Below are 16,364 nucleotides of genomic sequence, written 5' to 3' on the forward strand. Positions count from 1 at the left end.
GTTGGCTATACTTTATAAATATAGGCACTTCGCAATATCTTCGCGCTCTCAAGACGATCGGAGAATTAAATGATTTGGTATCAAAATTGACTGCGTAATCAGTGACAGAATATATAAAAGACGTAGTACTCTTAATTTTCTTTTTCTTTATGTATCATCTTTGACTTGTAAAACGGTCCATATGACTGATACTTATCTGACTCATATCACTGAATGTGCAAAGAACCTCATTCTGTATAGAATTTGTCACAAAGGTTGGCTATACTTTATAAATATAGGCACTTCGCAATATCTTCGCGCTCTCAAGACGATCGGAGAATTAAATGATTTGGTATCAAAATTGACTTTGCGTAACCAGTGACAGAATATATAACAGACGTAGCACTTACTCTTAATTTTCTTTTTCTTTATGTATCATATATCTTTGACTTGTAAAACGGTCCATATGACCGATACTTATCTGACTCATATCACTGAATGTGCAAAGAACCTCATTAATGTGTATTCGTTTCAATATGATATATTTAATAGAAAAAAATAGAAGAACATAAAAAGAGATTCAACATGAATAAGTTATAGAACACTCCACTTATAGGTAGGATACTCCTAATGTCGTAAACAATCTCTTAAACTGTATCAAGTGACGAATTATAAGGTTCGAAGGGTTATATTTTATTTTCTATTTAAGCTTATGTACTCAAAAGAATGTAAGTGCACTGAGGTTGTTTTATGAGACGCTATTCAAATGACTACTTGCGTCTAGCTTTGACCTACATTACAGTTAAATTATTCGATACACTGTAGAATGTTAGCGTGCGGAAAATACACTCAAACAGTATCGGCATTGTTGTGTTCTGTCGCATTACTGTTGCGCCATTCATCTACGGAGCTGAAGTAACGTTACGTCACGTCGGCGTCGCGTCGCGCCGGCCGACTGCATGGTTGACGTTGAAATTGCTTGTTTCAGACACGGACTGTTTGCTTCGCGATTTGTATTGCCAAATTTTGAATTACTTCGAGGTTACATAGTAAAAATAAAACTGTAGTTATTGAATGAATAAAAAGTAAAAAGCTGCAGCTTGCTGCCTACTTGCTTGTATCTAATACATATAGAAAGGATTGAAATTTAACACATTCTCTTTAAATTACTGCAAAGGTAAGATAACAGTGCATTAACCCAACAGGTTAAATATTGATAAACTCTATTCACACTTGTGTTATAAGTTTACAATGTTTGCATGTTTCCTTTGCATACTTCGCGTTAGTTGAGGGCCCTGAGGGCGGTTGGTTGATCGAATAATATCCGTGTATTTGAAAAAAAATCACTCAAAATATTTATGGCTGGAACAAAAAAATACGTAACTCACCCTGACCTTTTTTTATATGATATATCATTTGCGGACGAACACTTACTGAAACATACTATACTTTGTCGAGATATATAGGAACAATTAAGTAATAGTTTATTGCCAAAAATGTTCCCTTAAAAGAGTCACACGAACCCGCCGCCAAAAAGTCGATGCAGTCGAATTACGCACTAATTTTAAAACGAAGTGCTTACATTACTTTAAATTTATACATAACATAACTATCTATCTCTGTTAACTGGTTCAGTCTTGGTTGCTAAAAATAAGAAAATTGAGCTAGTAAAAGTTTTGTATGTAAACTTCTACTCGCTATTATTTCTTTCGTATGACAAAGGTTAAACGTAAAAGGTTCATGTGACTCTTAATTGTCATGAATGACAAAATCCTATCATGAAAAACTAGGTAGGGCAAGGAAGTCGAGACCAAAAATGAGGACGAGGCGAGAGTGAGCAATATTCCTTATTACTACAGTCACGTATTTCTTCCAGACCATAGCGATTCTGCTGGATGAGCTGGACCCGGAGCAGCTGACTCGCGAGCTGTCGGCGGCGGTGGGCGGGCAGGCGGCCGACACCTGGCTGACGGCCGCCGACCTGGAGTGCGTGCTGTGCCGCGACTCTTTCGTGGCGCCCGTCACCACGCCCTGCGGACACACCTACTGCCGCACCTGCATCGCCTGCTCCATGGACTACAGGAAGGCCTGCCCGCTCTGCATGCGCGACCTCACCAACTTTAATCTCGCATTGGTTAGTTGATTTAGGACTCGTTTAGACGATGCGAGAAGTCGCATGCGAGTTTCATTACATTGCGGGTTTTGGTCGATCGGTTGGATTGGACGTAACCAACAGTCCGCAATGTAACTAAAATCGCATGCGAGTTCGCGCCGTCTAAATCAGCCCTTACACTGTTCTCACGTCGGTTACATTTGAAGCATATGTTACGTAACGCATTAAACTTATCCTGAATTCTTGAACAGTTATAACTCGGGCCAGGAACATTAATCTTAATTTCCTTTAAATCTACCTGACCTACTAAGTGTCAACGAGTTATTTGAAAACAAAAATATTGTTATTAATGTATTTTTTTTTTGAGGATTTACTTTATCTGAATTCAGGAGTAAACTTGTGTTTTCTGTATTCGAAAGCACACACATATTGAACAAAAAACCTTGACACAAATTCGGAATATGTAATTATATTCCGCCCTAGCGAACACGTCTTTATAGGGATATTCTCACGTCATGTTCTGACCATGTCCACGTCCATGTTTTTTATGATTCAAGTGCGGAAAGTAGGAAATTCGTTGCGAATTGAATCGTAAATAATTATTTTAATACGACCTATAAATGGATGGGCCATTGACTAGGAATCCTCTAGACCGAGTTTAGAGCAATTATTTCGTGCAACCGATGATCCCAAAAATGCGGGGGTGCGCGGGACGAGGTGAGCGAAGTGCCGTGCCGTGATTGGTCCGTTCAAAGACACGGACGTCACACAAAGACACTTTCGACTCGAACATGGAGTAAAATTACCGTATGCGTGGCAGAGGGGGTAGCGCGACTATGCTCAGTCTAATCATTTGGATTACATACAGCAGTCGAAGGATGTTTTGTCTATGGGATGGGCTATGCCTATAAAGACGCACGTATTCCAGAACGATTCTAACACGTAACCTTAAACTTTTTCAGACTCGGCCATCGGGGTTCGTAAGCGCAGCGTTGGCGTCCATAAACTTGCGGCCGCCGCCGCCGCCGCCGCTCGATCCCAACGTCGTGCCGGTATTCATCTGCGTCACCGCATTTCCCAAGTAAGTACCTTCATACGAATTCTAATTGTGCAAGTTAATTTTGTGCGTACTGTAAACTGCACGAGCAATTAGTAGGACTATCGGATCAAATATTGACCTTATAGTCGAAACTATAACAAGTCATAATTCACTTTAATGGTGGCAAATAAATGGAGTGCTGGTGGCCTAGCGGTAAGAGCGTGCGACTTTCAATCCGGAGGTCGCGGGTTCAAACCCCGGCTTGTACCAATGAGTTTTTCGGAACTTATGCACGAAATACTATTTGATATTTGCCAGTCGCTTTTCGGTGAAGGAAAACTTCGTGAGGAAACCGAATTAATCCCAATAAGACCTAGTTTCCCCTCTGGGTTGGAAGGTCAGATGGCAGTCGCTTTCGTAAAAACTAGTGCCTACGTCAAATCATGGGATTATTTGTCAAGTGAACCCCAGGCTCCCATGAGCCGTGGCAAAATGCCGGGATAACGCGAGGAAGAAGAAGAAGGTGGCAAATAAATAAATGAAGGGATTACCATCATTTTTCTTGTGGCCGTGATGGGATTTAGACTAGGTACCTATAAATAGAACTCTCTCTCTGGTCGGTCCCTCATTACTGAGGATTGTGGTCACTGGAACCCCTCAAATAAACAATCTGTCTCCATCGGTTGCGGTCCAAAGTAGCCCTCACTACTTGATGTAACTACTGTTTAAATAGAACTACAATGTAAATAGAACTACTGTTTTAAAAAGTTAATTGGTATATTACTGGCAAAACACATTGACACAAGTAGAAAAAGGCGCGAATGTCAACCAGAATGTTACTTGGATCCTTTGCCTTGCAGCTACATTTGTTCAATATGCCGCCTTTTTCTACAAAGAAAATTAGTTTTCGAGTTTATAATGAAGCCGTTTCCTGTATGAATAGAGTGCCGTGCCCGCTGCTGATCTCCGCGCCGCGCTACCGCGTGTTCATCCGGCGGATCCTGGAGTCCGGCTCGCGGCGCCTCGGCATCGTGGCCCGGAACGAGGACCACACAGACTCCTACGGAACGGTAATACATTATCATAGCCGTAGTATTTGCTACGAAATGTTGCACTTTACTTAAGTTTACATATTAGCAAATATGTATATGCTTAAAGAACTTTATTTTCTCAAAAAAATGTACACTTCATGACAATACATTCTAAAATAAAAGTAACACAGTGAGCATCGCAAGTTATACAAAAAAAAACAAAATAAATTAAGACCGGATGTAGCGTAAAAATCTAAAAAATTTCTACAGGTAACGCAGCAGCTTTATACAGTGTGGAAAGATAAGTCGGGCCCTGGAGGGAAACTACTTTTGTTTACTAATTTTGTTTCTTTTTAAAAATAAAGGAATGTCTCCTTTAAGTAAAATGAGCCAGCTTAAGGATTTAAGGTAGTTTCCCTCCAGGGCCCGACTTATCTTTCCACCCTGTATATGGTTCAGTTACGACATGTCACTATTGACCTGTGAATTGAGCGTCTGCTGGTATAGTAGCGCCGGGTAAAAGCACTAGACCACATGTCTAATGCGTTTAATCAAAACGTAATTTTCGGCTGCACAATAGCTCCAGGCTTGTAAAAGAGTACCTAATGACGCTAGATATAACTCGAGTAGTATCACAAGAGAGGTCATCTGTTTGTTTCCAGATGTTGGAAGTACGCGACTGTGTAGAGTGCGGGGACGGCCGGATCATCTTGTCCACGATCGGCGTCTCACGGTTCAAAATTGTTGAACGGCTGATGGACAGGTATGACAAACACCGAATATACATTAACCGTAATATTTTGTTTAGTTGTTACGGTGTTGATTAGTGGTTTGTGTGTTGACCTTTTGAACGCCACAGACGGCAATTGGCGTCAACGCAAAATCGTGACAATGACGCCATTTGACAAATACGGCATTTGACGTTTTTTGATGAACATCTACATACTGAAAACACGCCACTTTTAGATTGGCATTATTTATTCACAAAACTAAATTTTACCCCCGTGGCGTCAGTGGCACGGCAAATGGATGTGCCGTTTGGCGTTCAAAATGTTAAATCATGACATATTTTTTCAGTTGCTTGGCCAGGGTGGAGACTCTGACCGATAAGATCCCCGACGACCACTTCATCATAGGTATAATGCGTGCCGTGGGTCTCGACGTGGTGCTAAAGTCCCTGATCTGGCTGAAGAAGTTGAAGAGGAGCGTGCGCTGGAAGCTGGAGCGCGCGTTCGGCAAGATGCCGCTGACGGTGGAGGAGGAGTGGTGGCGGAACCCGGACGGCCCCGACTGGCTGTGGTGGCTGGTGGCCAGTCTGCCGCTCGCGCCTGAGCTGCAGGTAACCTTCACTTATACCTATTTGACACCACCATAGCTTTTCAAGCAAAAGTTTCTCACAATAAATAGATGTAAAGGTGTGTTCACTTACAATACCTAAATATAAATGTAATGGTGTTCTTATTCGGGCTCGGGAATAGCCTTGCTGTTACATGTGCTACCAAGCAGCCAGTACAAGATCCGCCAGCGCCATACGAAGTTCGTAATAGATGGATGTAAAACGTACAGCTGTAGTCTTCTGATAATCATTTATTGGTTGCAACGGTTTTTCAACATATAATTAAGTAGTCAGTTCAATAAATGGCCACGCACTTTGCAGCAGGGTGTACAGTTAACTGACTCAGGTTTCTATGCATGGGGGTCAGTTATCTATGCAGTTTACTGTACATGTCAATATGTACGTTGTATATTTGAATTTTGTTGTTTCGTGCAGAGCATGATGATCGCTAGCAGCAACCTGCTGACGCGGCTCCGGGTGATGCAGCGCACCCTGCAGCTGGTCACCAAGATGCCCGCCACCAGCCCCTTCGCCTACTCCCCGCTGCGAGACGACGCGCAGTAGGTGCCCGGCCCTTGTCAGTGCCACGCTGGCCGGCCCAGCGCTCGCCACACACTACATACAAGCAGGGTTATCATTGTGATTGTTACTACTTGTCACTGCATACGGCACTCGCAATAATAATAAGTATAATAACATTCCATGCAATGCACCGACATCCATTAAAATATTATTCCTTACAATGTGAAGTGTTCTATGCGTGGTTCCTGTTATTGAGTCATACGAGTAGTGTCCACCTATTCCGATCTCTACATCTTTCAGCGATTGTAGTATTGTGAATACGTGTTAAATGTTGTTGTGCCTCAATATAAACTGTTCGTTACGATATTCAGGGTGACACTTCTTGTTAGTATTTCCATCGTAAGACTGTTTGTAGGTAAGGTTTACTGTTAAGTTTTTATTCGTAGGTAACGCCATGAAAGAGAAGGAAACTATTTTTTGGTTTATTTAGTTTCAAACGCGAGTTGTTGATTATTGATTGCATTTAATGCCTGTGTTTGTTTCCTTTATGTAAGAAGTTGTATTTTATTGAAGTTATAATTTTATTTGTATAAATAATATAAATGCATAATGTTCTCGTAATTCCATTTATACTATCATAATTACTACTAATATGTTAAGTATCTTGTTTAAATTTGTGTTATTTGTAGCGTGATTGCCATTTAAAACACTGTGTAGAAATTAGTGTATTATTGCCTTATATATTTTAAGTGTAATTCTATTTACCTAATTGGTCTATAGAAGACTCATCGAACGGGATCTGATGAAGCTTAAACAACAATAGAAACATCACCATATAAAACGTGACCAAAATGTACCAGGGTGTCAAATTTAGAGTGAAGTACTTTGTATAAGTAATAAAAATTTTAATAATATTATATAGAGATATGCAAAACTTGTTTCTGATCAAACCATTGATTGGTTTGGCATATCGTCCATACAGCTTCATGCGAAAATAGTGCCCTATGTGTGGGCAATCCATACATGCATGTAGCAATAAAAATAATGGCAATTACTAAAATGCAATACACCTCATGTTACTTGAGAGAATGAGCCCTATTAATATTAATATAAATGAGTGATGCTGATGTCTATATATTAGAGGTTGTAGGAATAGTGTGTGTGTGTGTGTGTGTGTATGTACTCTATCCATTTTAGTATTTTACCGCGCTAAAGCGCTAGACCACTAGGTTTCGGGCAGGACTCGAAAACTGAATTTTTCTAACAGTGCATATTGATCCTGATATTATCTGCAGAAAAACTAGTACCTGACTGCTGAACAGTTTTTGTCTTTACCAGTTTTATTGGTATATATGCAATTGACTTCAGACACCTTGTTTAATACAGTAAAATAGATTAGGGACCATAGAGCTGCGGTACTTAGTAATTTTTTGCAATAATGTCCTACACGGAAATTTTAGTACTTGTATTCTCCAATGTAACTCATAGATATTAAACTCAGTGAATGTTATATTAATTTCACCGTTAGCGAAGGCAATTTCACCAAACCCGAATAAGGAGGTAATTGAAATTAATATAGTTAAGTCATAATATCATTGGTTCAAGTGGGTCATTTGATAGGTTGATATTCATAAACCACATTCTATTCTACGCTTAATTTGTTACTGGAGTAAAACAAATAGATTATGCATATAATGCATATTTTGCATATATATCGGTAAAAACCTGGTAGCAATATTCGTGTTAAAGAAGCAGCTTTGATCTCAATGCTCAACAGATCTATCTGTGGCTAATCTCGGAACATGTTTAGATTGTTTAGTGGTTAATTTAATGATTAGTACTCGTAGCATACTTACTAGGAGTTCAACAAAGCTGATGACTCGCTGTGATGATGATGTCGGTATAAAACGACCTTTTAAATGTGAACCCTTTTCTATTACTTCTTAACTGTCTCGTAAGTGTATTTTTCACGTTTTTACTATGTAATAAGTATTTCAGTAGATGTCCTTGTTAAATATTTCAGAACTGTATTTTATTTTACCTCTTATTAGGAATGGATGGATATAGAGGTGCTCATTTTTTTTTCGTAGTTTTATGTCGCAATAATTAGAAACTTATGATGCAGTGTATTCCTATGAAATTGTAACAGTTGTTTCCTGAATAAGCAATCTTATATAATATAGTTAGTAACAGAACAGATGGTCGTAAATAAAGGAGTCCTAAAACAATTCATATTTCTAAAATATCGAATTCATTTAATTTAGATCCTTACTGACACGCAGACAACATTACCATCACCTGAATTTTTTTTTAGTACTCTGAAATGATCAGAATACTAAAAATACTGTATGTAACTTATTGATGATTGATTTCACTTTGGCTTGTGGCAGTTGGATCCTAAGAATAGTTTGTTCTTCATTTGACCTCAAAACTCATACCTAATGACTCTAGAAGAATCGTCGCTGATGTGTTGGTGGTTTATTTTAGTTGGATTGTGAAATACTACTATGAATAATATGAACCTCTGAACTTTTATGTAAAGTTTTTTACTGAAAATACATTTTAGAAGAGCTTTTTGACCAGATCTACTTCTGACTACCAAGCCTGGCCGCATTACTCTGCACTTGCAAGAGATGTTTTCACACTACAGTGTGAGATACCCTATGGGAAATTTTAATTTCACCCTTGCTTGGACTTAGATATACTATGTAGCTCTTGAGCAAAGGCTCTAGAGATGTTCCTCCTCCTCAGTCGTTCACTCTTGACAGAGTGGTCGTGGTTGTATGATGAGACGTATCTATCGTGGATAACGCAGCCCTCGCAATGCGCCTCCATTTGCCACGGTCTTCGGCGGGAACTAGAGATGTTAGCAGTCACGATTTCAGTTGTCATACTTAAATTATAATAATTCTTTTATTTATTAAAATAATATGCATGTTCTGAAGTGTGGCTTTTATTTCCTGCAACCTGCTAACGGTTCGGTTACACCATAGAGAAAAAACAAACAACGGGTTGCACTCCGGGAGTGCCGACAGAAGTGAAAACTCATTGACTAGTCCAAAATGTCTGCAGCACTATGAATTCACATCCTCCTTTCTATTGAAAAACTTTAGTTCAGAAATTGCTGGCAAGTGAGCTTAAATTTGTAGCGATAATTGTATGAAATTCGAATAGAAATTGTAAAGTTACCCTGTAGACCTCGCATCTAAATATATTAGGTCATGATACTCATGATATTTTGAGTTTTATTCACCAGTACTAGAGTTCACTTTTATTAGCGATTTCATCAAGATGTACCTAGCTTTATTGAATTATATTGGAGTTTTAGTGATATAAAGTTAGAATGTAACTGTGAGATCCTCATACTTCAGCCCGTACAAGATAGAGCATTGAGCTTTATTACTTAGGTAATATAAAAGTCCAGTTTTAAATAATTGACCTGATTATGATACGTTATGACTAAAGTTCTTTGGTGAATAACATTGTCCGTCATCCATGACGTCAGCGCGTTACGCTGTCTCGAGTTTATCATTTTTTCCCCACCTCAAAAAGTGCTCAGCGCCGCTAAAGAAGTTTTCACTTCAAAAATACACTACAATTTTGATAAATGAATGTGTGACAGTGGTCAGAAACAAGAATATTGACCCAAAAAGCATTTGAGTCCCTCTATTAAAAAATGTAGTCCCTACCTAACCCCAGGGCCATAACCGCGAAAATCGAAGTTCGCAAATTGCGGGGATTTTTCTCTGTCACTCTAATTACGCCTTCATTGGAGTAAAAGAGAAAGATCCCCGTAATTGACGAATTTCGGTTTTCGCGGTAGCCGCTCAGGGTAGGTAAGTAGGGACGAAACAAAGACGAAACCGAAAACAAAAATCATTTTTATATTTCACCAAAATAAATATGGATGTACAATTTTTAAGCTTTGCTTGTTCTTAAGCCCCCTCCAGACTATGCGCGTGAATCGCAGACAGCGAAATGACCGTAGTTATGCAGAAAACGACCAACTCAATTTTTTTATCAATGCAGAAAGCGACCAAAGCCACTGAGTTAGGGTGTAAGTCACTTTGACAAAAATAAATAGTTGGTCGCTTTCTACAGAACTATGGTCTAAATCGACTCCACACTCGCGTTTGCGGCTTCGCGCCGCGATTCGCGCACGAGTGTGGTTGAGGCTTTATGTTCTAGATTATGACGTAGAAAAGAGTAAGTGTAGAGTCTGTGCGGAAAGAGAAGAGTCGTGGCAGAAACGGGAACTAACATTTTAAATTTTATATGGCAATCAAACCTTTGACACCTGTCTTGTAAAAAGTAAACAAACTTCTGTCAATGTATATTTTTATTAACAAAAACCGCAAGTTTTATGTATAAAATATTTTCAAAACACGATAAAACCGTACATAAAACCACAAGGAAAATTATATTTAACATTGTTCGGTTTTGTCAGCGGGAAGAAAACGGCTAAAAGCCGACTATCGACTTACAAAAAATCGCGGTACGTGTTTCCGCTATTCGCAGGTATTAATGTTGTATTTAATATTAAATAATTACCTATTTAATAAGCCCCCTAAGTAACTTGTCTCCGGTACATAATCGGTAAGTATATTCATTCAAAATATATTAATTTTCAAAAATATGCAGGTCATTCATGATCTTTAAAATAACTGACAAATAGGCTTGATACTTGCCATTTTATGCATATTTATATGTAATTTCTTTTTCAGGATTGTGTAAAAGTACCTACGGTATCTCGAATAAAAGACCGCTAAGTAGGTGATATGCAAGAATTCGTAATCTACGTGCCGGATTCAAGCACATCCAGTTCAGATGAAGATAGTTCTATGAGTGTCCCTGGTTGTTTTGAAGCTAGCCCAAACATAAGTGACATTGAATATTTTAATTCAGACTTCGATTACAAAGAATAAAACTTTTTCTAATAAAATATTTCTTTATTTGTAAGTTCGTTTACTAGGTTCTGAATAAAACTTTTTCTAATAAAATATTTCTTTATTTGTAGGTTCTTTTAGTTACGAAATTATATTTCATATTTAGCAGTGACTTTTCGGCGAAGTAAAATATCGTGAGATGAGAGAACCGGACATATCCCAATAAGGCCTACCTACTTATGCACTATTTTTATTCATATTCATATTTATTATTAATAATGTACACATACACATTACAAGTCAAGTTTACAATGGGTGAAATATATCCCAGATAAAATTACAGTTCTATTGCCCAATTTCTACCCGATCTACCCGGTTTTAATAACTGTTGGACTGCACAGATTAGGCAGTACATAAATGAGACTCGTATCTTGTTTGGTACTAAAATTACAGTTGTATTGGGCAGATTCTTAACTAGTTTTAGCAGTTTTGTCAATCGCAGTCACTTTTTAGTATCTGCGATATAAAAACAAGTGTTTTAAAAAGAAAACTAGTGCCTGCGCTAAATCAGAGGATTGAGTTGACGAGCCGACACCACCACCAGGCTCCGTTTAGTTCCGTTTAGCCGTGGTAAAAAACCGGAACAAAAGGGATTCAAGTATCATGACCTTTAGTGTCGTACTATAATCACGTGACCAGTGTTGTCAGCATAGCAAAAACCATAAAATAGCACTGGCGCGCCCTCAAATCCCACGACTCTTCTCTTTCCGCACAGACTCTAGTATAAAAAAAAGCTCAAGGCGATGTGTTATTGGCATTATAAGTTTGGCTTAAAACCAAGCACCCAAGTTCTATCATAAACAATAAATAATCTTAAAAGTTTGTTTGACAGTGACAGTGAAATTAGCAAACGTCAATGTCAAACATTCTCACATAACAGTGCGGTGCTATGCTGCGGCGAGTGTAAATATAATAAATTAATAACGTTTTCCTCAGGGGAAAATATAATAAAACCTTATTATGATTTAGTCTAACAAGACTATGAATTCTTAGCCAGTGCTCTAATAAATATTGTAATATAAAAGGTAAGAAGATGAAGTTTTTCCTTACTCTCATGTACCTAACTTTTTTAGGTATTTTACTTCATATGCGATATTGCATGTTTTAGGTACTTGTTCAAATTATGGCAGTCATTAAATGGAGGCTGAAGTGGCGAGAAATCATCCCAAAAATAAGGTACATTATCATGTATAATTTTTTTCATCCAATCATGGATATTGATCGTATCGTACATCTTCAAATAAAATAAATTCTTCATGTTTTTGGGATCACAGAACAGGAAATAAAGATGCAATATTAGAATAATAGTACTAGAATAGTAGTAGCATAGTTTCAGTTCGCATTTACATGATACTTTCACATATTAAACACAAAATAGATAGGTCCTTTAGACATTGGTGAGGAAACTAATGTGTGTTTAGGTACAATAAAATTTTCCCCTCATATCACGTCAGCATTATTAACTTGTAGTTGCTACATAGTTCAGTGAAATGTATAGTAAAATTATTTTGTATATTACATTACAGGGATTATACAGCGTGGAAGTACAACCAACTGGCGCTGACAGCTCGCTCCCTCACATATAATGAACACATGAGTCAAAGTTACGCTGTAGATTTTTTATTAGAACCTATCTTTTGGTTTGTTGACAATTTTGCCAGTTATTTAGGAAGGGTGAGTACTACTTTTCTGCTTATAGTTGCTTAAATGTATAAATATACATATCAATTTATTTTTTCAAGGCTTTAATACATTTTTTGTGTTTACTAAGAAAGCCAATGATGCTGTTATATTTCTGGCTGTCCAGATTCAATAATATTAACACTTTGACTACCGAGAACCTGCCTGGTAGGCACTCGTAATGTTAGCTCAGATGCCGGACAACCCGCCCAGCGGGTTCTTTTGTACGCAGATATAGACGACCGGTTTCTGGGGTAGTGCACCGTTTTTTGTCCGGTTGCGAAAGTGTTAAACAAGTAGTATGATTGATAATGTTTGTTCCAGGTTTTTGTGTTCTGTGTAACAGTATTGACCGCTGCTGTTGTGGCCATAGCGTACTGGGTTGGGCTTCCATACTGGTGGCAAAAAAGTCCAAACACTACCGTGTTCCTGGTCATCTTTGGCAACTGGCTTTTGCTCAATATTATTTTCCATTACTATATGGGTGTGGCTACTTCCCCAGGGTATCCTCCTCATGTAAGTTGAACTGTTAAATGTTAAGTCACAGTTATCTTGAATGGCTGGACGTATTACTTATTAGATCCACTCTGATTTACTCTTCTAATTGGTTTACCAGACTAAAATAACAATCCATACAGATAGGCAATGTAGCAGGGTCCAATGTCATGCTCAATAAAAAATAAATTATAAATAATTTGATGTGTTATAGTTTTAACATTCTATTTTTTGTGTCCTGTTTACTACTCTGTCACCAGCAAAGATATTATTATTACTCATATTGCTTGGCATATTTACTATTTTGGTGCAAAACTATAACCCATAACACATTCACCATGCAGTCAATTTTAATTACAATAGTTCAGTTTGTCTAGGTGACATGTCTTTATAAAAATTGTAATTAACATAAGACATGAGTAGGAAGAGGTATATAATTTGTTTCTCATAGTCTTATAAAGAATTAGATTGCCAAAATGTTTCATGGGAATGCTTCAGAAGCAGGAAAGAGGTATACTCATGTTAAGTTTCTATCTGACAATGACTCGTACATTTGACTACAGGGATCAATGATAGCGGAGGCTGCTAGCATTTGCAAGAAATGTATATCTCCGAAGCCTCCCCGGACGCACCACTGCTCCGTGTGCGACCGCTGCGTGCTGGCCATGGACCACCACTGTCCGTGGCTCAACAACTGCGTGGGCTACTACAACGCGCGCCACTTCTACCTCTACATGGCGTACATGGTGGCGGGCGTCGCGTTCGTCATCATCGCCGGGATCGATATAGGATATCAAGTCATATGGGTGAATGATACTGGTAGGTTTCCTAGCTCTGAAATCACTGTATTTGTAGTGTCATTTATTTATTCTTAAATTGTTGATAATTGTTAGTCCCTATTCATAATTTTGACATTTCTGTTTGTTAGAAAGTGACAAAATTTAATAGAGGTTTGTAAGAGGTTGCTAAGTTTTATGACTGAGGGGGTTTCTCAAAACTGACCGTAAACTTTCCTATTAATTATCTTGTTTAATAGAATGTAGTTGTAATTTATGTAGGCTGACAGTGCAGACAATAAATTATATAATACATAGTAAACATGTCTAATATTTGAAACAACTTTCATTTTATAGGTGGAATCATTACACACAACGACCCTGATCTGATCGGGCACCCAGTCCGCATGAACCAGAGCGGAGTGTTGGTCCCAGTGAAGGTCATAGTCGAGTACGACTCCATCAACTCGCCGCGCGAGCACGAGCTGCCCGTGCCGCCCATCACCGAGACACAGCGCATCGCCGCACACCCCTGGAAGCGAAAAGCTGTCGTATTCATGGCCTTTACCTGTGTGTCTGTATTATTCGCTCTAGGAACATTAACTATCATGCACGGAAAGAACGTGGGTAGGGGTGAAACGAGCGTGGAAGCTCACATTAACGCGTCCCTAAGAAAAACGCAGGGCGACTCGTTTAGGAACCCTTACGATTTTGGGCGGAGAAAGAATTGGAAGTTGTTCCTTGGGCTGACGCAGGGCAGAACGTTCGCGCGGCACGTGCTGCTGCCGTCGCGGCACGCGCCCGCGGGCTCGGGGCTCACGTGGCACACGGTCCACGATACAGCAGAAGACTGGCCATAAAGGCTTCAATGTACTACCCTTATTCATAAACGTTTACTAAAGTTGACAAGCCGATAATAATCGTTTGTCCCTTTCCATCATACCCATACGTCGGAAAGGGACAAACGATTATTATCGGCTTGTTAACTTTAGTAAACGTTTATGAATAAGGGGGTATTCCTCATTCGGTCTGAACTAGTGTAAATGTCGCTCGATATTTTATGAAACCTTCCTCAAACTCCAATACGAAACCAACAGTAGGTATTTATTTATTCAACATTATATATTTAGTTGCAAAAGTTGTGCTTCCAACTTAATGTGTTTAATGCAATGGAAGATCTAAAAGAGAACCAAAATTAAGTTGGTACTGGTACAGGTTAGTTCAGGAGAGTAACCGATTGCGATATTCTATAATACTATGTATTGCAAAGTTACAGTAGGTGCCGTTTTAGAGTCTGTAGTTTAGGGATTCAGACTGTTAATCGGATCGAGGAACTGACATAGTATGATATTTTTAGGTATAGGGAAAAATAACACAGTCCTGAGTTTTATACATATATGTGGTTAGATCTCTTGTAAAAAAGTATTTAAAATATTAAATACTTGCTGTACCATCGCCGACAGATAAATTTGATCATTGTAAACCTTATGTGACAAATAAAATAAGGTCAATAATTTACAGGTCGTTTTACGAAAGCTGGCACGAATGGAATGAACGAAACTTTCATTGTATCAGTGACACATATATCGGTATACAGTTAGAGCCGCCATTTTATCGGTTAAAGTCATACACACAGATATTTTCATTCACTCATTCGTGCCAGCTCTTGTGATTTGACCTGTACAAAGTATGATGCCGTTATTGCAAAATGTAAAGTCCAATCTATAAATCTATTATTTGTTGCAGATTTACTGCAGTTAGGCTTGTAAGTAAATATTCTTTATTTATTTCTGATGTGCTTTAGTTTTATATCCGTCTGATAATAAGCTATAATGATGATGCTTTCGAGTAGGCCTTAGCGTGATGAAGGGCGGAGATCTTCTATTCTTTATAAGCTTCCATATAATTTTTTATTGTATATTTACAAACAAGTATGATAATTTATATTAGTATTATTAGTAGTAAGTACCTAGACGCGTAGCCAAAATGCCAATCGCTTACGCTCCGTAGCGATCGAAACGCAACTGTCACTGTCCCACTAATATGGAAGAGTGATAGAGAGACACAAAGCGTTTTGTTGTCGAAGCGATAGCGATTGTAACCTTGGCTAGGCCGGCTAAGCAGAAAAAAGTGCGAGCTTGACTTGCACACCGGCGGTACTACGTCACGATACTTATTTGTACCTAATGTATTATGTAAATATTACATGTATTTTTTTTCAACATAAGTATATAAATACAGATAACACCCAGAAATGCGCGTTTTTATATGACGATTCCTGTTATTTTTATTTAATATTTGTTATACTTTTAGGAATTAATGTTTGTCTCGAAACTTAAATAGTTACAATTTCACTTAGGTACCTACCACCCAAAAAGTTAGTTCTCACTTACGACAAGCGGACAAAAGTGTTCCGTTTATTTCTTTTGGAGGAATGGAACCCTAAT

At 38.4% G+C, this 16,364-nt stretch overlaps 2 protein-coding genes across 2 annotated transcripts in view; both read left to right on the forward strand.

Annotated features, from left to right (window-relative positions):
* The window catches only part of LOC134679113 (uncharacterized), a 29,605-nt gene extending 21,340 nt beyond the window's left edge, over nt 1–8,265 (forward strand). Inside the window, exons 7-12 of the mRNA XM_063537956.1 lie at nt 1,856–2,113; nt 3,055–3,173; nt 4,075–4,201; nt 4,825–4,925; nt 5,240–5,501; nt 5,934–8,265. Coding sequence (XP_063394026.1) covers nt 1,856–2,113; nt 3,055–3,173; nt 4,075–4,201; nt 4,825–4,925; nt 5,240–5,501; nt 5,934–6,062 — 996 coding nt within the window. The 3' untranslated portion in view covers nt 6,063–8,265. The remainder of the gene's footprint in view (nt 1–1,855; nt 2,114–3,054; nt 3,174–4,074; nt 4,202–4,824; nt 4,926–5,239; nt 5,502–5,933) is intronic.
* Nucleotides 8,266–11,846: 3,581 nt separating this feature from the next.
* Nucleotides 11,847–14,777, forward strand: LOC134679114 (palmitoyltransferase ZDHHC16). The gene is made up of 6 exons (XM_063537957.1): nt 11,847–11,991; nt 12,075–12,142; nt 12,493–12,640; nt 12,971–13,162; nt 13,705–13,960; nt 14,275–14,777. The coding sequence occupies exons 2-6, from the start codon at nt 12,090–12,092 to the stop codon at nt 14,775–14,777; spliced, it is 1,152 nt and encodes a 383-aa protein (XP_063394027.1). The 5' UTR covers nt 11,847–11,991; nt 12,075–12,089.
* Nucleotides 14,778–16,364: the final 1,587 nt, after the last annotated feature.

The sequence above is a fragment of the Cydia fagiglandana genome, chromosome Z (genome assembly GCF_963556715.1).
Source record: "Cydia fagiglandana chromosome Z, ilCydFagi1.1, whole genome shotgun sequence".
NCBI lineage: Eukaryota > Metazoa > Arthropoda > Insecta > Lepidoptera > Tortricidae > Cydia > Cydia fagiglandana.

Bases quoted from the DNA above. Each gene is read 5' to 3' on its own strand.
- LOC134679114 (XM_063537957.1), top strand. From the start codon at position 12,090: ATGGCAGTCATTAAATGGAGGCTGAAGTGGCGAGAAATCATCCCAAAA. The intron at 12,143-12,492 runs GTACATTATCAT...ATTACATTACAG, and splicing joins GAAATCATCCCAAAAATAAG to GGATTATACAGCGTGGAAGT. The intron at 13,961-14,274 runs GTAGGTTTCCTA...TTCATTTTATAG, and splicing joins CATATGGGTGAATGATACTG to GTGGAATCATTACACACAAC.